This window comes from Balaenoptera borealis, assembly GCF_965194805.1.
Source record: "Balaenoptera borealis genome assembly, chromosome: 16".
In the NCBI taxonomy this organism is placed as follows: domain Eukaryota; kingdom Metazoa; phylum Chordata; class Mammalia; order Artiodactyla; family Balaenopteridae; genus Balaenoptera; species Balaenoptera borealis.
In genome coordinates, this window is record NC_138872.1 from 24,642,107 (window position 1) to 24,666,396 (window position 24,290).

Consider the following 24,290-nt stretch of genomic DNA (forward strand, 5'->3'; position numbering starts at 1 on the left):
GATACCTAGACTTTAGACCCATTCCCTACCCTTTTATCCTCCCCCACCCCAGCCCACTCCTACCATATCACCACCACCATGATTTCTTTCTCAAAGTTTCCTTTCCAGAACCACATAAAATAAAAACTCTTTAAATAATGGTAAATATGCAAGTTCCAGAGACCCCATTCCAGCCAATTAAATCATGATCGCTAGAGTGGAATCTAGGGATCCTCTTTTAAGATCCTAAGACAAGCTCAAGTTTAGGCTCACTGCCCTATGCTGATAGGTCAGGGGTCCTAGAAGGGGTTGTGATTGAAAGAGGAGTCGACGAAATGTGGGGGGTCCAGGGAAGGATCTGACGTTCGAGGAGAGATGTCCAAGGAGGGGCCTCGAAATGAAGCAGGTTGCGGATGAAGTAGGGGCTGGGACTGGGGGTCGGGGGTGAAGGCGGAGTCTGAAGTCGAAAGAGGGGTCTGGGGTCGGAGGAAGAGTCTGAGATAGGAGGATAAGGATCTTGGAGTCCAAGGAGGGGTCTGAGGTTCGAGGAGTTTGGCATTAGAGACAGTATCTGGGGTCGACAGGAGGTTTGCAGTCAGTGAAAGGGACTGCGAGCCGAGGAAGGAGCCTGGAGTCTGAGGAGGATCCTAGCTCAAACTGGAAGGAGGAAGGGGTTTGGTCCCTGGGCTACGTAAGGTGCCCCGAGCCACTAAGGTCGCGCTTACCGCGTGCTCTTCCCTCCTGACCCCCGACTGCGCGACCCGGACCCGTCCTCCAGGCTCTACATCCACACCCACACCCCAACCTGCGCTCCCAATGCAGGCTGACAACGCTAAGCAGGCGGGGCCGAGTCAAACCCCGACACCCTCCAGGATCCAGGTTTGAGGCGCCCCCTCCCGGCGGTCCAGGAGTTCAGGCCCCGCCCTCCTTCCTCCTCCCCACCGTTCTCCCCCCCCGCCCCCCCCCCCGCACCCAGCTCCAGCCCGGCCCCTGCCGCCCCACTTCCGGCAGGCGCTGCGCTGCTGGGGGCGCGGGCGAGGATGGCGGCAGAGAACGAGGCCAGTCAGGAGAGCGCCCTGGGCGCCTACTCGCCGGTGGACTACATGAGCATCACCAGCTTCCCGAGGCTCCCGGAGGACGAGCCGGCGCCCGCGGTCCCTCTGAGGAGCCGCAAGGACGAGGACGCCTTCCTGGGAGACCCAGATACCGGTGAGGCCCGCTGGCCCCGTCCCTGCCCCCTGGGACGTCCCCGGTCCTCCTTCATCTGCGCGAAGCATCACCTGAAGCTCCATCTCCCTAATTCATTCCCTTCCTCCTGGACCTCTCCCTTCTCCTCCCTTGTCTCTGTTAATTATCTGGTAGGGTTGGGGATACATTTCTGCCTTGGAGGCTTAGGATGCGACAAGGGAGAACGATGCTAGGGACTGCAGTAGGAGGGGTTGGGGTTACCCCCTTGGGAAGAACGAACTAATAAGGAAGGAATGTTGGCGGGGAGTTCCTAAGGAACAGCTGTGATCACCTAGAAGAGGATTTTCTCTAGTCACAGAGAACAGGATAGGAGAAACCAAGTCAGAGACTGCAGCAGGATGGATAGAGGCTAGGTCTTGAGAAGAACTTCCCCACAGCCAGGGATTGTGGGAAGGAGAGACCATGAGAAGACGCTGAGAATCTCTTCGTGTCCAGGGAGGGGTAAAGAGAATATGATTCCCATCCATCTGCAAGTGATGGTACTGGGAGACAGGGGGATGGACTGCTTGACCTCTCAAAGTCCTTGGGGACCAGAGCACCTTCACTGCCCTGTGGATACCTCACCCCTCCCAGAGCAGTGGATCAGGCCAGGATGTTAGTAAGGTACCCTGCCCCCTAGGAAGCAGGCTCCAGAATTTTACTGTATTCTCTTCAGCCCTCTGCAGGAACTGCAAGGGGTGGGAGTAGGGAGGGAGGAGACAGGGCCTGGGGGACACCTGGGGCTGAAAGCTCTCCGAGCATTTCTTCCCTAATGCTCTTTCTCCTGTCCATGTGGCTCAGCTCTCTGTCCTCCCCTCCATTCTTCATCCTCCATCCTCCATCCCCCATTCCCTCAACGTCACTTCCTGGCATTAGAGCCTCCTTCTACTTCACTCTCTCTTCCTCTCAGTGCCTGCACTTGAGCCCTATCCCTCACCAGCCTGGCAGATCCTGCTTCTCTTGCCCAGTCCTCTCTGGCCTGGCCCTTCTGTGGCTACTCCTAGCCTGACAGCCCCAAATTCTTTCCCCCTCCACAATTCTCCAGTCACCTGGCCCTGACCAGCAGCCCCTGCCAACCTGACTAGATTGTACCCGTCCTGGAGGGGGTTTGAGGGGAGGGTGGGGAGGCTTATGGTCATCACATGTCAAAGCCGCAGATTAAAACTTCTTTTCTGAAGGGAGTAGCCCTGGAATCAGGAGGTAGCAGGGAGAGCAGTGGGAGGATGTGTCCTGGTGGATACCAGCCTGAAACCAGGTCCTTTATTCAGGAGCCAAGAGTACTACTTCTGGTCCCAGCACTGCCCTGACTCACTGTGTGACAATGGGCACACCTACCCTGACCTAGGTCTTAGTTTCCTCTTCCAGCTCAACTGGGAATGCCTATCTCTCCCAGAGAGAGAGATTGGAAACCCCTGATATGTTTTATCCTCCTTTCCTATGAATGTCTTAGCATTTATCAAAACCTGTGATTATTTATTTGTGCAACCTTTGATTACTCCATGTCTATAAGCCCTGTGAGGATGGGATCATGACTGTCTTGTTCACCATCCTTTCTGTACCATCGAGCACAGTGCTAAGCTCTCAATAAAAATTGTTGAAGAATAAATGAATGAAAGAGAAGATCTCAGGATGAAAGAATGGCAAGGGAGGGAGTTCTCAAACCTCAGGGAGTTCCTTGAGGAGTTAATACAGGCTCTGCCCTCAACTGTATAAAAATCCAGCAGAGACCCTGGTCACCTGAGTTTCTAGGAAGCCGCACCTTATGCCAAGTTGTGCACTAAGGTTCCAAGGACCTTGCCATCCTACCTGTGTAATCATTTCAATACCATGTCTCCCAGCACTACTTCCAAGCCCCAAGGCTCCTCTGGCCCAGCTGGACCAGCCTGCTGGCTAACATGACCCCCTATGTTGTCAACCTGCTGGTGCCACCTGATGGCACTGCCCCATCCTCTTATGAAGGACTTTGGTTGTGCCCAGCTGGCCTCTAGCCTGCCATTCCACAGAACCAAGTGCCAGGCACCCCACAGCAGGCCCTGTGGAAAACAGAGCTAGATGGTTACCACTCCAAGATTGGCGAAAACTTTCTTTGCTCTTTTCTGAGCTCCAGGCCCATGTGTTCTTCTCTCTCCCAGACATCTGCCTCTAGATGTCCTGAAAGTCCCTCACCTTCAACATGTTCCATGCTGTACTCATCCTCTCTTCCCCATGCACCTGTTCTTCCCCCAGTGTCATTCTCAATTAATGACACTGCCATCCATCCAGTCCCCAAGGTAGAAGCCCAGGAGCCACCCATGATTCTCTCCCTTCTGCTTACTTCTAAATAGTGGCCAGATGCTCTCTGTCTTCCTCCTAATTATCTTCCAAATTCCATCTCACCATCCCTGTCATCACCACTGTAGACTAAGCCACCATCCTCTTTTATCTCTATTACCCATACGCTTCTAGCTATTCTTCCTGCTTCCTGACTCTCCCCCACCCCCTCCCAACCCAATCCATCCAGCACCCTGCATTTCTGATCATGTCACTCCCTGTTTCAAAAATCTTTAGTGATTCTCCCCTCGGGGAGTAAGCAAGCCAGGTATGATCCCAGTCTCCAGCTAAGCTCTCTCTTCTGAGTGCTAGACTTGCCAAGTCAACTCTGTTCAGGGTTCATTTGTCATAAACCCAGCTAAAACTGAGCTACATCTAAAAAGAGAATTTTATTGGGTAGCATAACTGAAAAGTTCAGGATATAGGGCTTCAGGCATAGCTGCATTGAGGTACCTGAAAAAGATTTGGATTTTCTCCATCTTTTGCTTTGCCTTCATTTTTATGGGCTTCATCTTCAGAAAACCTCCCATCTTGTGGGAGCAAGATGCCCCCAGCAGCAACAGGCTTACATCTTACCACCTTAGCAACCTAGACAAGAAAGTCTTTCTCTTTCCCAATATTTTAGCAAAAAACAAAACAAAACAGAGTTTGAATATCATTGGTGCTGGTGCTGGTCACGTGAACCTGAACCAATCACTGTACAGAGGTGCCTGTTCTGATTGGCTAGGCCTAAGTCATATACTCACTCTGATCAGGAATGAGGGAATGAGGAAGGAGAGAGGGGATTTGGTGTTCTCTAAAAGAAAGTTGAGTGGGGAATGGTGACTAAGCAGATAAAAATTAGATGCCTACTAAGCCAACTGCCTTCAGACAACTCCTGCTGTTGTCCCACAAATTCAGAATAGCCAAAATTAAGCTCATCCTTTTTCTCCCAAATGACTTGTTTCTTCTGGTCCCAAACTAGCCTTTTCCCAATGTCCTGCTGTTGTCCTTACACATCAGCAAAATCAATGGTATTGCTTCCCCACCACTTACGCAATTGGTACTCAGTAAATATTTTTATTGAATAAATGGATAACAATATTCATTTATATTTATATTATATATTCATAGTAAATTATTGGTAGAATAAGAAGTCTTGAATATATCTAACTCTGATGGGGCCGTAGCATCTTCACCTCCTGGCTCCTCATATCTGATTGGAGAAAACAGATTTGAGGACAAGTACCTGGAAATATCAACTTGAATTAGTTTATCAACTGTAAATTAGTTTTATTTACAGACTCTGGTGCTGGTGCTGAGGGTTAGAATCAAGCATGATCAACTGAGGGAGGCTTCCAGAAGACAAGTCTCTTTTTTTAAATAGAAATTTTAAAACAAATTATATGTTCATGGTGAAAAAAAAGAACAGTGAGAAAAAGTAAAAGTCCTCTTCTCCCTTCTTATCTCCTGCATTTTTTCCTATTTATTTAAAAATATATGTATTGATTTTAAAAAACAAAAGAAATATATGTAAGTGGCAAAAATTTCAAACAAAAAATTCTCCCACTCCATCTCATTCCCAGCTTCAGTATCTTCCCCCAAAAGTAACCACCATGAAGAATTTCTAAAAATTATCTATATATGTATGTGGTTTCTTATTTATACAAAAAAGGGGAGTATGGATTATGGAGGGCCTTGAACACCAGGTTAAGGAGCTTGGATTTTTATCATTTTGGCATTGATGAACCATGATAGTATTTTAAACAGGAAAATATAACAGTCAATTCTTAATATTATCCCACAGACTTTTAAAGGGGTTATACTCCCAGGCCATAGTAGCAAGTGTTCAAAAAATTTTGAATGAATGAAGTTTTAAAAACACATTGTGAGTATAGTCACATATTAAGGTCAAGGTATCAGGCTATTTCTTTACTATTCACAAACACCCAGGACCTTTAGACCATTTAGAGACCTGGGTTCAAGGCTAATATATCCCAGAGGGGGGAAACTATGGGATGGAAGAGGGTCTTGGCCCTGGCCAGGGTGGAAAAGAAATGGAAATAACTTTGAGTGAGAACCTACAGAGTGCCTGGTATACATCACCTTATGGAATCCTTGTACCCATCCAGCCAGTTAGGGATCAGCTCCATTATTAGGATGAGGAAAGTGAGGCTCATGACTTGAAATGACTTGTCCATAGTCACCCAGCAAGTAAGTAGCTTTCAAATGTCCCCTGTCTCTACTTTTATTATCCTTAGATCCATTCTCCAGATAGCAGCCAGAGGGATCTTTTTAAAACACAAAACAGACAGCTTCATATTCTTGCTTAAAACTCTCCAGTGGCCTCCTATGGCTCTCAGGGTAAAATCCAACCTTCTCACTAAGCCCTCAAGGCCCAGCGCATCTGCCCTAGCCTCCACCTACTACTCTTTCCCCTTGTTCACCACACCAGAGCCACCCCAACTTTGGTTATTTGTTTTCTAATGCACCAAACGTATTCCTACATTAAGGTCTTTGCACCTGCTGTTCCTTCTTTCTGGAACACTCTACACACTCACTCCTTGCTCTACATATGGCTGGCTCCTCATCCCTTAGTTCTCAGCTTAAAAGTCGCCTCTGTGAGAGTCCTTGCCTGACTTCCCCAGCTAAGTGCCTCCAACACACACCATTATTCTCTATCATTTCATCCTTTTTTGTTGTTGTTATAATTCTATTCTTTTAACTGAAGTATAGTTGATTTACAATGTTGTGTTAATTACTACTGTACAGCAAAGTGACTCAGTTATACATATATACATTCTTTTTCACATTCTTTTCCATTATGGCTTTTTAAAAATATTTATTTATTTATTTATTTACTTATTTATTTATTTTTGGCTGCGTTGGGTCTTCGTTGCTGCACACAGGCTTTCTCTAGTTGCGGTGAGCGGGACTACTCTTCGTGGTGGTGCGTGTGCTTCTCATTGCAGTGGTTTCTCTTGTTGCGGAGCATGGGCTCTAGGCACGTGGGCTTCAGTAGTTGTGGCCCACAGGCTCAGTAGTTGTGGCTCGCGGGCTCTAGAGTGCAGGCTCAGTAGCTGTGGCGCACGGGCTTGGCTGCTCCGTGGCATCCCGGCACGGGATCTTCCCGGACGAGGCTCGAACCCGTGTCCCCTGCATTGGCAGGCAGATTCTTAACCACTGCACCACCAGGGAAGTCCCTCCATTATGGCTTATTACAGGATATTGAATATAGTTCCCTGTGCTATACAGTAGGACCTTGTCATCCTTCTCTTTCTTCATAGCACCTGCCACAACTTGTAATGATATACTCCTTTGTTTACTTGTTGATTATCTTCTTCCACTGGTTTTCAAAACCCATGAGGGCAGGAACTGTTTGTTCCTTTCCCCTAGCATCTAGCATGGGACCAGACAAATAGCAGGCCCTCCATATTTGTTGAGTGAATGAATGGATGGATGGATCAAGAAAACAAGGTTGGAAGACAGGGCCCCTCCGCTCAGTTTATGGAGCTGCCTCCTTGCACAGAAGGCTGGGCCCCAGCTGGGGCAGGATCTGGTTTCCAGGGAGGGCCCAACCCCTGCCTCTCCAGGAAGTGTTCTCAGCCCCGGGTCCTGGGTCCCGGGCAATGTGGCCTAGGGATGGGAATCCAGCCACCCTGCTGACCAGTTGGGGGTCCCTGTCTCTTCCAAGCGGGGACCACCCCCCACACCCCCCCAACGGCCCTCCCTGGGGTGCATCGGGGAGACGCTGAAAGGGGAGCAGTGCTGTCTAGTGGAGTTTGACTGGGGGGGGGGGGCGGAGACAGGGGGCGACGCGGAATAGCCGCGCCTAGAGGGCGGGCAGGGCCGGGTAAGAGGCGCCCAGACCGACCCCCGCCGCCCGCAGACCCGGACTCGTTCCTGAAGTCAGCGCGGCTGCAGCGGCTGCCATCGTCGTCGTCGGAGATGGGCAGCCAGGACGGGTCGCCGTTGCGGGAGACGCGCAAAGACCCGTTCTCCGCGGCAGCGTCCGAGTGCTCCTGCCGCCAGGACGGGCTCACGGTCATCGTCACGGCCTGCCTCACCTTTGCCACCGGTGTCACTGTGGCGCTCATCATGCAGATCTACTTCGGGGACCCCCAGGTGAGGAGGAAGTGGAGGGGGAGAGGAGAGAACCTGGGGAGGAGGGGTGAAGAAGCGCTTAAGGAGACCTTGGTAACTGAGGACTGGCTGAGTGGTGAAAGGGGGCCAGCAAATGGAAAGGGGAGAGGGCGGTGACATGGGAGAGGAAGGTCTCAAGGGAGGGCCTCCTGGGCATGAGGCGGACAGAGCTCAAAGAAGGGAACTGATCAGGTAGGAGGCACTTGAGGTAAGGAAAGAAGACTCGTAGGGGAGAGTCAAGGGGATAAAAGGGCAGGGCTCCCATCCCCACCCTCTGTTGGAGGTTCTGGGGTTTGTGGAGGTTCCCTTGGGAGGCCGGGGGCCCCTTCTGCCCCCACCTAGTCCCCTCCCCCTTCCAGATCTTTCACCAGGGCGCTGTGGTGACTGATGCCGCCCACTGCACATCGCTGGGCATAGAGGTGCTCAGTAAACAGGGATCTTCCGTGGATGCAGCTGTGGCAGCAGCCCTGTGTTTGGGGATCGTGGCTCCTCACAGTTCTGGCCTGGGCGGGTAAGAAGCTCCCAGCTGCGGAGGTTGGGGTGCCCCAAGCCTCCTTCTGTCTCTTGGTCTGTGGGCCTCATGTGCGCTCCTCCAAGTTTGAGCAGAGGGGCAACTGGGCCCCAGCTCCTTGCATTTTCTCTTTCTACACCCAATCTTGCCCCCTTCTCTTTACATGGAGTCCAAGGAGGTGTTTTCAGAAGATTTTTCTTTAACTGGGAAAAGGATATCATAAACTCTAAAGTGAGGTACACAGTTGGGGGTATACTGTCATTAATTAAGGCTGTGATACTTCAACTTATAGGGTTTACAAATCCTTAAAACAAATCCCTGTGAGTCTGATGAAAGCAATGGATCCTCTATCCTCCAAAAATACATCCCAGGGTAAGACCTCTTAAAACAGAGACTATAAACCGGCCACCATGGGCCACACCTGGCACACAGCCTGGTTTAGTTTGCACACTTAAATTTTTAAAAATTTGGTTGCTGATGTTAAAAAGTTGAGAATTTTCATAAAAATCCAGATTTCTAACATTTCTTGAACAATCAGGAGACCTAATAACGTTGGGCCTACATTCTCACCTGGCTGCAGTTATCTGGAGCTGAATAGAAGCTGTTTCCCATGATGGGGCTTGTACTGTCCACTTGGCCATAGTTCCTACCACTCCCTTTTGTTTAGCTGTCCTGCTTTCCCTATTATGTTAGCTGGCAGGCCAGTTATCTCAGATGTAACCCCCGTCTCAGATGGAAGCAAACCACAGAAAAGGGACAAGCTGACCAAGTCCATATCTTGGCTCCTGAAAGACCAGCCTTCCAGGCCCTACGAAAGAAATTCCACTTTTGGTTGTGTACAGTCAGTCCTTACGTAATTCAGTCCTGGGAGAGGGAGAGGGACATACCACAGAGGCAGGTGCAGGAAGATGGCAGGGGTCCAACTGTGGTAGGAGGTGGGGGCAGAGGGGGAGCAGAACATCCTGCTCTCCCAGTCTCTGGGTTTTCCCTTGTCAGGGGTTAAAGGCTCCAGTAACAGGCTGGAAGAGGTCCATGGACTCTGGGTCCCCCACCCTCTTATTTCACTCCCCACCCTGATAGGGTAGCTGAGTCTCTGAATCTCTGCTGGGGAGGGAGCTCAGACACCTGACTCCTGATGACAGACTGAGCCTATAGCCATCAGCGTGGGGGGCTTGAGGAACAGCAGGTTAATTGTTCAGAGGAGTGGCATCTTATCATCACCCTCCCCCTTCTGTGTCTCTCCTAGTGGGGGTGTGATGCTGATACATGACATCCGACGGAATAAGAGCCACCTGATTGATTTCCGGGAGTCTGCACCAGGGGCTCTCAGAGAAGAGGCCCTGCAGAGATCCTGGGAGACCAAGGTGGGGACCCTGGTGAGAAGGGGGGGTGTCTCCCTTCACTGCCCTTCTGCTAACCCAAGCATTACCTTGCTGAATATTTACCGTGGAGGTGAGGGAAAGAGTTAAGCAAGATGCTCTTAGGCTATGAGGGAGATAGGCAGCCCCCAAAATAAAATAATGAACCAGGACTTCCCTGGCGGTCCAGTGGTTAAGACTGCGCTTCCACTGCAGGGGATGTGGGTTCTATCCCCGGTAGGGGAAAGATCCTGCATGCTGCACGGTGCAGCCAAAAATAATAATAATAATAATGAACCAAAAAATCTGAATGTTTGATAACAGGCAGTGCAGCACCACCTTACTTCTCTGGTGACCTTGCCTATCTGGCACATAAGAAGGAAGAAAAAGAGCCACTGAGCAGTCTGAGATGTCACAGAGTAGCTGCACTATCACTCACACATCTCATTCTGAGGCTCTTGTTGGTAACTTTCCTAGCCCATGACATATTGGAAGATTATAGAGGAACTGCTGGAGGCAAACCCACTATCTACTGAGAGCAAAGGAGGAAATAGAACAACTTGGAGAAATAGATATTTAGTGCAGTGGCAAAAGCCAAACACACCCCTGAATTATCACAGCTCAGAGTAATGGTGGTGTGTTAATGAAAAGGTTAAATGAAGGTCACTTGTCCACTGTTTTAAAAGGCAAGAGTAGGTATAATCCAATCTAGACAGGTTTCCATCTAAATTGTTATGTCTTGGCTCTTAAAAGGGTTTGCTTAATTTATAAATCCCTCAGCTATGACAGATAAAGGAGGCCTTTCTGCATTTGCTGATAGGAAGTCAGGGAGGTGGGAGGGATGCCTGCTGGGGACAGCTTGTCCCTCCTCTGGGATACTTGGCCTGTGTCTCTCCCCTGTGCCAGCCCCCCATCCCTGGCTTGGGGCTCTGCGGAATTCAGCCCAGCGCCCCCCCTTCCAGTGACCTGGTCTCCTCTCTCCCTCACCTGCCCGCCTTGCCCAGCCTGGGCTCTTGGTGGGGGTTCCCGGAATGGTGAAGGGGCTACACGAAGCTCACCAGCTCTATGGCAGGTAAAGGTTCTCCCCCTGGGGACCAGGGGCCCCTGCCTGCACTCCTCCTTGGGTGGCCTTCTCCTCCCTTCCTGGATTCTTCCCTTCCCAACTACCCCCTCCTAATACCCGCTTCCCTTGCCAGGACTCTCCTTCCCAGGAACCCCCCTCCCCCCCCAGGACCCTTCTTCCTCCCCCCAGGACCTCCTCCACCCCCTGCTCTCCGGCTCCCCCAGGCTGCCATGGTCCCAAGTCCTCGCCTTCGCAGCAGCTGTGGCCCAAGATGGCTTCAACATGACCCATGATCTAGGTCAGTGGGGCCTGGGGGTGGAGGGAAAGGCATGAGTTTGATGGAGAGGGGAGAGGGAACCTCTGCGATTTAGGTCCTAAGCCAGGAAGTGCCTCTCTTCCAGTTTGCTCCTCAGACCCCCTCCGCACACCACCCTACCTTCACTGGGAGGGATCCGGGATTGGTCCATATACACCACCACTACCCCACCCCCCGTAACAGGCTCCTGGGGGGCCGGAGGGCTTAGGACCGGCCTCTCAGCCCTCATCCACCCCACCTGTTGCATGTACAGTCCCAACACCCCCATCCCAGCCTCGTGTTCCTGCCCGCAGCCCAAGCCCTGGCCGAACAGCCGCCACCCAATGCGTCTGAGCGCTTCCGTGAGACGTTCCTGCCCTCGGGTCACCCGCCACTACCTGGCTCACTGCTGCGACGGCCTGACCTGGCGGCGGTGCTGGATGTGCTTGGCACCTATGGCCCTGCTGCCTTCTATGCCGGTGGCAACCTCACGCTGGAGATGGTGGCCGAGGTGAGCGCATGGAGCACCCCCGGCCCTGCGGCGGAGGACCCTACTGCAGAGAAGTCCTCTTCCCCCTTACTTCCCTGTCTTTCTTTCTGCATATATTTACTGGGGATTCCATTTACTTGAAATTCTAGAATAGACAAAACTAACCTCAGAATCAGATCAGTAGTTTGGGGGATTGGGGGGGTTGACTGGGATGAGGCACAAAGAACCTCCTAGGGTGATGAGAATATTTTGTCTTGATTGAGAGAGGTACCTTTGAGCTCCCCAGGGCTGGTACCAACCTGTATAGTGGCCTGTCCTGGCCCTCCCAGGCCTGGTGGAGACCCAGGATCAGCCTCAGCTTCCCTGAGCCCACAATCCCACCCCGCTCCCTGGATTTCTAGGGACTGAGGGAGACACCATCTTCACTGGTGACTATCAGGATTGGGGAGGATTGACACAAGGGCTTACCACCCAACCCCAAAGAGTCTTAGTCTGAGGCAGTAATGGGTTATGAGAACTATTGTTGATAGTTCAAAACCACTAACGGAAAATTATGTTCAAGATAAGGATACACAGACCAACTCAGTGATTGTCTCATCTGTGCAATGCAGGTGGTTATATCTATCTCCGCCATACAGTTGTGGGAATTAAACAGGTCCATCATTCATTCTACTTTCATGGAGAGCCTGCTCTGTGCCAGCTTCTGTGCTGGGCATTGGAGTTATAGATGTGGTGATAGATGCCTATCTCAAATGGACATCCCTGGAAAGTCCAGCAGTGTACTGGTTTTAGATCTACTGTGTCCAGGGACTCCATCCACATTGTAAGGACTTGTTCTGTCTCTCTTTCCTTTGGTCTCACAACTCTACTTTCCACTGTTTGAAATCACCCTCTGTCAGATCCTTTCCATACCTGCTCTCCACTAGCCATCCTTCCAGCAAGCCATCCCAGAGAAAGAGCCTTTCTCATTCAAGTAGTTCCAGCAAAGCCTCAAGGTTATGTCTCATCAGCCCGTCATAGGTCTCATGACTATTCCCAAACCAGTCACGGTAGCACGGAAAAGGAATGCTCTGATTAGCCAGACCTGGGTTGCGTGTCCTCTCCTGGTGGTGGAGAAGGGGATGAAGGAAACTCTAACAAAGACCATCAGAGGTTTAAGAGAGAAAAACCCAAAGCTGAGCTTATTAACTTACCAGACAAAGCCAAGAAATTCAATGTGTAGGTCACTGAGGGTAGATTAGAAGTCACAAGCTTCAGGTACTTAAAAGTACTAAAAAAGGAGAGGATTCCTAGTGGTTATGCTAATTTAGGATTAAAAATTAGCATGCTGGATAGAATGAGCCCATCAGTTTGTACAAGATTGGATCATTGCTCAGTAGAGTGCTCAGTTATGTCCCGTTAAGGGTTGTCCTACGAGGGTCATCCAGAGTTCATGGTTTTGGAGTGGCTTTAGTTGGTTGTAGTGAAATGCAGAATTCAGTTTTGATATCTCCTAGGCAAGTGCTGCTGTAAGTGGAAAATCTTCCTTCTACATAGGCAGAGGGCAGTATGTGCAAAGACATGGAGTCGTGAGTTCAGGACCTGCAGGTCACTCTGGGTCGCTGTACAGAGCTCATTGGGGAAATAGCAGGACGTGAAGTGGGAGAGGTAGGCAGGGGCCAGATCACAAAGGGCCTTGAATGCCAAGCTAAGGAGGTCATTCATAGATTGTATCCAGTACAATGTCTGGCACATAGTGGGTGCTTATTGTTAGTGCTTTTCCCCTTCCTTTTTCCTGGGGTACCCACAGCTGATGGGGTCCCTAAAGGCCACGATGGGAACTGCAGAAGGTACAATATTGATAACCATTTGATCTGTGTATGATCCAAACATATACCTTAGGCTAAACCGCATGCTCACAGTGTGGTGTGTGACTCACAGTGGTGGGGGTCATTCTCTCCCCTCCAGGCTCAGCATGCAGGGGGTGTCATAACTGAGGAGGACTTCAGCAACTACAGTGCCCTCTTGGAGAAGCCTGTGTGTGGCGTGTACAGAGGTGACCTCTCCCCCAGCTCCCAGGGTCCCCACTCAGGAGAAGCCTCCCAGTCCACGGCCACATCCTTTTGGCCTAGTGGCTCCTCCCCATTTCACAAGAGAGAAACCGAAGCAGTGAGCTGCCTAAACAGCCAACCATTGAAGCAAGCCAGAGTCAGCCTACTTCTAAAGTAGTTGTGGAGTCAGTTACCCCAAATATTTAGGATATGGGGAGGGAGGTCTGGTCAAGGGCTAAGGCCTGGAATTTGGGGTTCTGGCCATAGGTTTTCTTTTTTTTTAATAGATTTATTTTATTTATGTATTTATTTATTGGCTGCGTTCGGTCTTCCATTGCTGTGCGCGGGCTTTCTCTAGTTGCAGCGAGCGGGGACTACTCTTCGTTGCGGTGCGAGGGCCTCTCATTGCGGTGGCTTCTCTTGTTGTGGAGCACAGGCTCCAGGCGTGCAGGCTTCAGCAGTTGTGGCTCGCAGGCTCCAGAGCGCAGGCTCAGTAGCTGTGGTGCACGGGCCTAGTTGCTCCGCGGCATGTGGGATCCTCCCGGACCAGGGCTTGAACCCGTGTCCCCTGCATTGGCAGGCGGACTCTCAACCACTGCACCACCAGGGAAGCCCCATAGGTTTTCTTGATTCAGGGTCTGTATTGCCTCAGCCCCCTCCCCAGCCCCGCTCTCACTGCCCTATGCTTCCTAAGAAGAGTCCATAAGACCAAAATCCATCTTAGCTTCAGGTTAAAACAAACCCTTCAAGACAGTCAGAGACCTGCCCCCTCATTGTGCCAAAAGGAAACTGAGGCCCAGGGGAGGAATGGAACTTAACCCGCCAAACTCAAAACCAGTGAGGAACCCAGAAAGCCAAGCTTATGACATGGGTAAACTCCATGTTTGCAAACGCAAAGTGGTAGGTTCCCGAGTCCCTCAGAAGGTTCTCAGGCTTTCTCCCCTCGAGGAGGCCCAGATAACCTCAAGCTCCAGGAGAGGCTGCCTCTGCATTCAGGTTTCCAGGCCTCAATCTCTTAAGCCTGATTCTTCTACCAGAAGTGGTGTTATACTGAGCAGAGGAAGAGCATAGCTTTGGAGCCAGGAAGACCTGGGTTTGAGTACCAGCCATGCCATTCACCTTGAACAAGCCACTTCCCACTCAGAGCCTTGTTTCCCTCCTTAAAATGGAGATAATAATAGTGCCTACTGCTCAGGGTGCCCATGAGGAGGTGATGAGATGATGTTGGAAGTTACCCTGATCGGAATGGGCACTCAATGTGTAGTATTTGATTTCCATTTGCCCTCTGCAGCCTGGGTTCTCTTGGCAATGCCAGTACCTTGAGTACTCTGGGCTCCCCTCACCTCTTGTAACTTTGGACCAGCTGCCTCTTTGTACCTCAGTTTCCTTACCTGTAAAATGGGAAGGATAACAGTACCCGTTATGAGGATTAAATGAGTTAATTAGTTAACGTTACTGTCATGTGTCAAGTATTATTATTGTTCCTTTGATGTCCAAACATCCAATAACAGGGGCCTCAAATAGAAAGAGAAGTTTGCTGTTTCCAGGAAGTTTCAGGGGTGGGACCAGCAGGAGCCCTGAATAATATATCCTGGCCTAAGGCAGGAGCTGAAAAGAGACACATGGTGGACCAGGACTCTGGACATCTGGACACCTGTCCCTGCTCTGCCAATGGACTGCAGTGTGACTCTGGGCAAATCACAGTTTTCTTGAGCCTTAGTTTCCTCATATGGATGAGGAAACTAAAGACAAGTGTTCTGGGTTGGAGTCCTGGCCCTGCCCTTGACTTGCCATGTGAACTTGGGTGGGTCCCTTTGCCTCCCAGTGTAGTTTTCCTACCTGATGAGGGGGTTCAGTGCAGTGGTTTCAGTCTGTGTGATGGAGGGATGTGGAGATGCCTTGACCCCTCCCCTGCCGTCGGTAATTTCCTGTCCTTTCAGGCCACCTGGTTCTCAGTCCCCGACCCCCACACACGGGCCCTGCCCTCATCAGTGCTCTCAACATCCTCGAGGGCTTCAATCTCACCAGCCTGGTATCCCGGGAACAGGCTCTTCACTGGGTGGCAGAGGTAAGGCTGACCCCTCCACTCCACCCTGGGTCTGGGGACACTAAGAGTGGGGGGATGGGGTAGTGCCAGAAGGCCTGACTAAATCACCTCCAAGTTTTCTCACACAGCACCTGGTGTGGGTGCTGGGAGGGGCTTGGCAACCTCTTCCACACCCCTGCTCTGTTTTCAGACCCTGAAGATCGCATTAGCTCTGGCCAGCAGACTGGGAGATCCCGTCTACGATTCTACCATCACTGAGAGCATGGATGACATGCTCAGGTGGGTCCTGAGGGCAGGACCCTGGATACTGCAGAGGCGGTGGCAGGTGTGGGGAAAGAATCAGGTGAAAAGCAGCTGGTGGAGCAATAAGGCCTGGAGGCCCAAGTCAATTTCAGCTCAACCCCAACTCACAGTGTGACACTAGTTGCCTCACCTTGCGCCTTAGTTTCCACATCTGTACAACAAGGTGGTCTACTTTATATAGCTCTCACATTTTTTTGACCCTAGCAGGGCACCTATATGGACCCATCTGTTCCCCCTTTTGAGTAGAAAAAGAAAGCCTAATAACAATGAAAAGAGCCCCCAAGCAAATACTAGAGGTGGTGGGGATTTTGATTCAAATGTACTTACATCAGCAGCATAACATAGTAGTAAGATTGTGGGCTCTAGTTGGACTGCCTCAGTTCAAATCCCAGCCTCACCATCCACTAGCTGTGCAGCCTTGGGCAAGTCATTTAAACTCTCTAAGTCTCAGTTTCTACAAGGGCCTGCCATTAACAGTGCCAGCCTCATGAGGTCATGGTGCGGACTAAACAAGATCATACATGCAAAGCACTTAGCAAGTTGTCTGGCACATAATAAATATTCAACAAATATCATTGTTATTCTCAATTGGCAATAGAGGTAAGATTGATTACTATTTAGCTGCTACTATAACTGACTTAAAGGCTAGCTAAAGGAAAAATCAGAAGCCAAAAATATAGTTCATGTAAATTTATACTGATACTCAAACAACCCTCTATGAATTAAGTTGCAAATGATGAGACTAAATGAACAGCTAATAATTAAATAGCAGAAACAGCAGCAACCAAAAACGAAAACCAGCTCAAGACCACAAGGATAAAGCCTAAAACCCAAGCCTCCCCCCCGCCTGCCCCCAAACCACTTGAAACAAAACCCTCTGTGCCTTCTCTGTGTGGCCACTAGCCCTCGTGGTTGAAAACTCAATGGACGTCCTCAGTAATCCTTGGTAACTTGTCATTCTCTCGTCAGTAAGGATAACTAACTAACCATTATCAGGTAAGAAACCCTCAGTTGAACTTTAAATATAGAAAATTGCATGTTTTCAAGATCAGTGCAAATTTAGCTCTAAAACACGAACACCTATGTTAAATTAATTCAACTGATTTATCCAATAAATAGTTATTGCTGTGCCAAGTCCTCCTGTGCCTTGAAGAAAAAATTCTAATAGCAAGTAAAGGTCCCTGTATACAAAACCCTCCTCTAACTAAACTCTTAATAAAACTTTAGTTCTGGGCTACAAACGCTAGGTTAAATGAATTCAGTTTGTTCATTCGAAACAAATATTTTCTGAGCATCCCCTATGTTCCAGGTACTTTCATAGAAAGGATTAAATGAATATAGTCAAGTAACTAAAAGACTTGATTTAAACATGAAATAAATTAAACATTGCCTCTAGAAGAAAACCTGAATAACACCTAAATAAATTCATTCAGTTCAATAACTATTTCCTGTTTATTCTCTATATGCTAGGAATAAATGAGCCTCTGCTCTCATAGACCTAACAGTTCAGTGGGGGAGGCAGATATTAATCAAATAATTGCACAAAGAGACAGCACAAAGTGTGGTAGGTGGGGTGTAATGAGAGCCTGTTGTGTGTTCATCTCCTACCTCTTGTCTTTTCAGCAAAGTGGAGGCTGCCTACTTCCGGGGCCAGATCAATGACTCCCACACAGCCCCTGTCCCGCTCCTGCCCATCTATGAGCTAAATGGGGCTCCCACGGCTGCCCAGGTGCTGATCATGGGCCCTGATGACTTCATTGTAGCCATGGTCAGGTATGCCAGCTCAGACTCAGAACCTGGCACAAGAGATCATCTGGACCAGGAAGGAGGTGGGTGGTGGGTGGGTGGGAGTGAGGGCAGGCTCAGGGCTCACCTGGCCCTAACCTCGGCCCCCAGCTCCCTGAACCGGCCCTTTGGCAGCGGCCTCATCACCCCCTCGGGGATCCTGCTCAACAGCCAGATGCTGGACTTCTCTTGGCCTAACAGGACTGCTAACCACCCTGCGCCCAGCCTGGTAGGGCCTTGCTTCCCTCCTCCCCTGGGGACCCTGAGGCTAGGTAGAAGGTGCAGTAGTATGACTGCTCCTCCCTCCCCACTTCTTCTAGGAAATTATATTATAAAGAAAAACAGCCTAAACAAGGTGTCCATTTCATCCCCAGCTCAAGTCTGGGGCTTGGAGCCTGTTGGGTGCAAAGAAACCTCGTCCCATTCTGCTACCGTCTCACTGTGTGACACAGGGAAAGTCTTGCCCCCTCTCTAGTCCTCAGTTTCTTCACCTACTTTACAGTGAGGATATTGGCCCCCTTTTGATGCTTTGGGTACTTTTCAGCATTAGTAGTTTATGACTGTGTGATGCTGAGCACTAAAGGGGCACTTAAGAGAGACCCAAGAAGAAAGGAGATGTGAATTATTGTCTATTGTGAGAGCAGCATTCTTAACTCCCTGCAGGCTGGGACCCCAGCAGGACAAAGACAGATAGAGATGACCAGGGTGGGGATTATTCTGTTCTTTCTCATAGTCATCTTTCTTGGCTTGATCCCTCTCCTGCCACCCATGGTAGCCCCATAGCAGCCCCTTAGCTCAGTGGGTCCATTATCTACCTCAGTTATCCAGGGACCCTGCCCATTTCACAAACAGCAGACTGTGGCCTAGGGATGGGCCAGTCCCCATGAAGACTGAGCCTGTGGAAGATTCAGGAGAGAGAGAGATGATGGAAGAGTGGTGGAGTAGCCCTTTCCTGTCTTGCCCCACCTCTTATTCCCCTGTGGTCTCGGTCCTCTGACAACAGGAGAACTCGGTGCAGCCAGGGAAGCGGCCACTGTCTTTCCTGCTGCCCACTGTGGTCCGGCCAGCAGAAGGACTCTGTGGGACCTACCTTGCCCTGGGGGCCAATGGAGCTGCCCGGGGCCTCAGCGGCCTGACCCAGGTGAGTTTTCCCCCGTGATGGGCCTTTTGTGGCCAGGAGGCAAGCTGTGACCTGGGCTGCAGATGCCCCTCATGTCTCTGACTTGTCCTCATCTCCTACTCACGCAGCAGACATGGCCTGAGGCTGCTTTGTGCCAGGCCCATCCTGAGCACTGGGGACATGAACTACATTGTTCTTAGCAAAAATGGAGCCCTGAATCGCCATGTCTTCTCAGGTTGCAGGGAAATCGCAGGATCAGTAGAATTGAGAGGTGATAGAGCATCTGGGCTGCCTGGGCTCTGTCAATCTCTAGTCCCATCATGCCTCTAGTCAACATCTGAATAACAAGCAGCCTTCTTTAGGGTCTGATTTTGAAAGGAAGGGCCTGCTACCTTCTAAAACACCTCACAACAGTTCCATGAATGTCTTGAGCATCTGATATATGTGTCAGGCCCGTACTTTGGCAGGTGGTGAGTTAACAAACCTGAGCTTTGGAATCAGACACCTCTTGGTCCCAGCCTAAGTGCTGCCAATTTCCAGCTGTGTGGTGTTGGGGAATTCACTTAACCTCTCTGAACCTCAGTCTCCTCAGCTGTAAAATGAAGATAATAACAAATAGCTAACATTTATGGAGATTTTACTAAGTGCCAGGCACAGTGTTACACGTGGTAACCCTTTTAAGCTTCCCAACTTTGGGAGGAATCCTTATTTCTATTTCATAGATGAGTAAACTGAGACCCAGAGAAGTTAAGAAGTTAGGTTCAGTTTAGTAAGAATGGGCAGACAGTTTGGTTACAGAGCCTACCCATACTTCCAGCCACTAAGCTGAAAGTACTCACATTGTGCCCTAGACCACCGCCAGCTATTAGCCCTCTCCTGGCCAAGAAGAAGGGAGGAGAGCCTTGGGTTGTATTAAAGCAGACTGGTGCTAGTGATGCCTCTTCCCTAGCTCTCTCCAAACTCTGGAATGAATTGCTTTTCTTCTCTGGCCCTTGGTTTCCCCTCTGTGAAATGGAGACAGTCATCACAGGCCTGCCTGTTTTCTGGGGCTGTTGAGAAACTCAGATGACATCCCTGGTGTAAGTGTTCTAAAGACTAAGGAGTCTGGACCAGGGGCGAAGGCTGTGGATTCCTGAACCCACACCTCTGGGACAGCCCTGACTTCTTCCCCTTGGCTGCCTACAGGTCCTGCTGAATGTCCTGACCTTGAACCGGAACCTGAGTGACAGCCTGGCCCGTGGCCGCCTGCACCCCGACCTGCAGACCAACCTCCTGCAGGTGGACAGTGAGTGAAGAGCAAAGGTCCCCATGGGGTGGGCACAGGGCAGGGTGGAGAAAGGGGCTCCTTCCAAGGGTGCCCCTGCCTCTACCAGCACCAACTCCGTGCCAGTGAAAGTTTGGTTTCTTTTAACCAATTCCTACTGGAACAGTGGAAGATCTGTGGATTGGAACCTGTCCTGCCATTTCCTGGCTGTGGCCTTGGGAAATTCACATCTCCACTCTGAGCCTCGGTTTTCTCATTTGTAAAATAAGATATAGTTGTTCATGTTGCAAACCATTCATTCAACAGTTTGTATTGAATACCTACTGTGTGCCAGGCATTATCCTAGGTGCTAGGGATACTGCATTTACAGGCAGACAGGAAAAGAAATAATCAAAGAAATATGAAAAAGCAAAACAAATGCTCTGCAGAGCATTAAAGCAGGATGATGTATATGACTAACTCGATGACTGGGGAAGCGTTCTCTTTGGTTACATTTAAGCTGAGATCTGAAGAGTGAGAAAGAGCCCACCAAGCAGAGAACTGTGGCAGGCTTTGTAGGACAAGGGAACAAATGCAAAGAACTCACTGCAGGAATGGGCTTGGTGGTTTAGGAGTAGAAAGGAAACCAGGGTGAGTGAGGGTAAGATAAGATTAGAAAGCAGGCAGGGGCCAGATCATAGACCTTACAGATTATGGTAAGGAGATAAGACTTTCCTCTAAAAAGGACGGGTGCTTAATTTTGGACACAGCTTAATTTCATAACTGGGAAAGTATGTGCACCTTTGAGGAGTTTTTATTAGAACAATGTATTATGCTAGTCCAAAGGGGATACAGAATTGCATGAGACATGATCCTTGCTTGTTCAGTCTCCCCATTTTACAGATAAAGAAACTGATGCTCACAGAGGTTATAAACTAGTCAAAGACAAACCAATAAATGGCAGAATTGATATCAGATACATACGTGGTTGATACCAAAGACTCAGTTCTTTACCGCATGGCTCTTGATACCTCCTGGACTGAAGCATGGTAGAAGCCACAGACCTAATTCCTCAGTAGTCACACCCTGTGGTTGCTTAGTGACACTTGGATCCCAGCTAATGGATGATGAGGCCAAGTCCTTGAAAATGAACATTGCTCAACTAACATCTTCAGGTCTCTATAGAATGTAAGGCTCTGTGCTCAGTTACTGTGGGGGTGAGGGTGCTCATCCCAGCCCTCCCTTGAGGGGCACACAGTGTAAGACATGACAAGCAGAGGCTTGGTGAAGGGAAAGTTCACCCACCTGAGGGCTCCGGGAGGCTTAATGGAAGAGGTGACAACTGGCTGGACCTTGATGTATGAGCAGGAATTTGGCATGTGGAGGTAAAGAACACTCTGGACGGGGTCAGGTTGTTGGGGGGAGCAGCTTGGGCAAAGCCAGAAAAAATGGCTCAGAGAACAGCCAGGGGGCCAGCTGGACTAGAGACATTGTTTCCCAAACTTCAGAATTTATCCAGTACCTTCATGACTTTTGACAGATTTGCACACCATCTAAAGCATTATTTACATAATGTGTGTCTACAAATGGATTTCCTTTTTAACCTGAATGTATTTTAAAAGTAAACCTTATATCATAATCACAAATGGAAAAATGGCATCATTTGCCACAAATAGATGATAAACAGCTACAAAAAATCAAATGTTTCTAGGTTTTAGTTAGACATTTTTGCCCACAGAATGTTCTGAGGTCTGCTCTCTCTTTTAAAGAAGGAGATTAGAAATGTTGGAGACCAGAATGGAATGTAGTCCTTTCTATTATCAAAAGGATTGAAAGTGAACCACAAAGGGAATATATTTCCAACTTGGTGATGTAATGCTATTTAATGTGTGTCTTTATCTCAAGAACTACCCCAAATCATCCCATTTGGGGAAGTAAGAAGATCGGAGTTTTGTTGAGGAGCAATGGGAGGTGAGGTTACAGGGCTTACCGTGGAGGTTCATGTTAAGAAGTATGGACTTTATCTAGTTGAGCGGGGGAGGGATATGACACGATTTGTTTTATGTAGGGGAGGTGGATTGAAGGGAGGAGAACTTAAGTCAGAGAAACACAAGAAGAAGCTGGGATAATGGTCCAGGCAAGAGATGATGAAGACCCGAACTTATGCGAGAGAGTGGGGATTTGTTCATTTATCTAGAAAATACTTGTTTAACATTTACTGTGTCCTCACCCTGTTCTAGGCACTGGGACTCAATAGTGAACAAGACAGCATTCTTGCCTTCAAAAAACTTACATTCTAGTGGAGAGAGACACAGTAAATAAATAAACAAGATGCAGGTAGCAGTAAGTACTTTGAAAGAAAATAAAGCAAGGTAAAAATGACAGGGGCTGCTATTTTAGATAGTGGCAAGGAAGTTCTTGAAGACTGGAATGAAGTAAGGGAGCCAGTTTTGTGATTATCTAGTAGGAGAGCATTCTAGGCAGAGAGAACAGCAAGTGCAAAGGCCCTGAGGTAGGAGCATATGTTTGGCCTACTTGAGGGACAGCAAGGAGGCTAGAGCAGAGTTAAGCAAGGGAGAGAGTAGAAGGAAACAAGGAGAGGAGTTTAGAGAGTTACAAGTTTCCAGATGATGTTGGGCATTAGAGGCCTTGGTAAGGACTTTGGATTTTATTCGAAGAGTCATCAAGTTGTTGGAAGGTTTTGAGCAGGGCAAGTGACATGGGCTGACTAATGGCTGCTGTGTGAATAGGCTGTAAGGAAGCAGGACTGGAAGCAGAAAGACCCGTTAGTGGGCTATGTGGTAATCCTGGCAAGTAATGATGGCAGCTTGGCCTAGGCAGGTGGAATGAAGACCCCTAAAGCCAAGCCCTTTTTCCAATATTAAGAATGACTGTACATTATCAATCACTTACTATATGCAAGGCTCTGAGCTTTGTGCATTGTGTGCATTGTCTTCTTTAATCCCTGCAACAACTTTATGTGGTAGGTTCTCAGATAATACCCATTTTATTATACATGAGGAGACTGAGGCTCAGAGAAGTAAAGCAATTTGCCCAAGGTCATACAGCTCCTTAGTAGGGCATCCAGGACCAGGACTCAGGTCTAACCATCAGACTCCTGAGCCAGTGCTCTAAACTCTCTGAATGTGTATATGTTGGGGAATGGTTTTCAGGTGAGTTCACAGAGGAAGAGATTGAGTTCCTGGAAGCCAGGGGTCACCACGTGGAGAAGGTAGATGTCTTGTCCTGGGTCCATGGCAGCCGGAGAACCAATAACTTCATCATCGGTGTGAAGGACCCTCGGAGCCCAGATGCAGCCGGAGCTACCATCCTGTAGAGCAGCAGGGTGGGGCGGGGGTCTCTGCTCCCCGCCTTTGCATGTTCCTAGAGTCCCTCCTTCTCCCAGGTTTGGTCTCAGAGGGACCCCAGGGATGCCCCAGATCAGGGGCCAGAGGGGATGCTTAGCAAACCCTATCTCAGAGTAACTGGAAAATTCTCCATCTGGAGGCCTGTGGTGGTGGCAGTGGTGGTGAGTGTCAGTGTCCACGACCAGGCAGGCAGGACCTTGAGGAGTCAGACTATCTGTCTGTCTCCTTTCCCTTAGCCATGCAGGCCCTGAGCTTAGGGCTGTGCTTGCAAACCCTTCTCAAAGGTCCTCGGCACCCCAGCATCTCCAGTTGGGCCTGACCTGGCCTTGTTTTCCAGCTCCCTTCTCCTGTCCCCAGCCTCATTTCTTAAATGACTAGGATTTTTTTAAATGGACCATCCTAGGGAGGGGGTGCTCCTCTCCTCCTCCCATCAGGTTGATTTGGGGGCCTTTCATCTGGGGTGGGCCCAAGGTGTGGGGTAGGGGTGGGGGTGCGGACCAGCTCAGGGGCTTCCATTTGCAAAGGGGAATTAAAGAAAGAATATTGCTTAACCATGGCTCTGACTTGATTTATGTTTGGCTGTGTTGGGAGTGGGAGTGAGAGAGGAGACCTTGGCTCACCTTGTCCCAGTAGCCCTGACTCCAGGGCACGCTGGAGTCAACTTTGTGGGGGTCGTACCAATATCTGCTGTCCATCAAGACTTGCACTAATAAAAATAATTAATAACAATAATTATAATTATAGATAGAATCTATTGAACACTTAATGTGTACCAGGCTCTATGCTAAATGCTTTATGTAGATAATATTAATTACATTATAAATCTTCATTACAGACTTCATGAGGTTGGTACTAATATTATTCCCATTTTACAGATGGGACACTGGCAAAAAAGGTTAAGGGGCTTGTCTAATGTTCCTCATGTATTAAACGGAAGAACTGGGATTCAATCTCAGGATGTTGAACTCCTAATCTATGCTCTTAACCATTTGCACGTCTACTAGGTAAAATATTCATTATAAAGTATACTTTATACAGT

The 24,290-nt window shown here is 49.2% G+C and overlaps 1 protein-coding gene across 7 annotated transcripts; it reads left to right on the top strand.

Annotated features, from left to right (window-relative positions):
• The first annotated feature begins 964 nt into the window (after positions 1 to 964).
• On the top strand, positions 965 to 23,802 carry GGT7 (gamma-glutamyltransferase 7). 7 transcript variants are annotated; one of them, XM_082358846.1, is made up of 15 exons: positions 965 to 1,188; positions 7,385 to 7,620; positions 7,998 to 8,149; positions 9,396 to 9,513; positions 10,512 to 10,579; positions 10,795 to 10,868; positions 11,180 to 11,376; positions 13,303 to 13,390; positions 15,326 to 15,453; positions 15,623 to 15,711; positions 17,359 to 17,508; positions 17,632 to 17,749; positions 18,524 to 18,661; positions 19,826 to 19,918; positions 23,057 to 23,746. In XM_082358846.1, exons 1-15 carry the CDS (start codon positions 1,020 to 1,022, stop codon positions 23,117 to 23,119), a joined length of 1,881 nt encoding a protein of 626 aa, XP_082214972.1. In that variant the 5' UTR covers positions 965 to 1,019; the 3' UTR covers positions 23,120 to 23,746. The 7 variants fall into 7 exon arrangements, with proteins under 7 accessions (XP_082214972.1, XP_082214966.1, XP_082214968.1 ...); XM_082358840.1 differs by having other exon boundaries at positions 966 to 1,188; positions 9,396 to 9,525; positions 19,826 to 19,925; positions 23,057 to 23,802; XM_082358841.1 differs by having other exon boundaries at positions 967 to 1,188; positions 19,826 to 19,925; positions 23,057 to 23,802.
• Positions 23,803 to 24,290: the final 488 nt, after the last annotated feature.

What these genes read in the sequence shown, in the direction of transcription:
- GGT7 (XM_082358840.1), top strand. Translation starts at nt 1,020, where the DNA reads ATGGCGGCAGAGAACGAGGCCAGTCAGGAGAGCGCCCTGGGCGCCTAC. An exon ending in CAACATGACCCATGATCTAG is followed by an intron (nt 10,869 to 11,179) that starts GTCAGTGGGGCC and finishes TCCTGCCCGCAG; the next exon opens with CCCAAGCCCTGGCCGAACAG. An exon ending in TGTGTGTGGCGTGTACAGAG is followed by an intron (nt 13,391 to 15,325) that starts GTGACCTCTCCC and finishes CTGTCCTTTCAG; the next exon opens with GCCACCTGGTTCTCAGTCCC.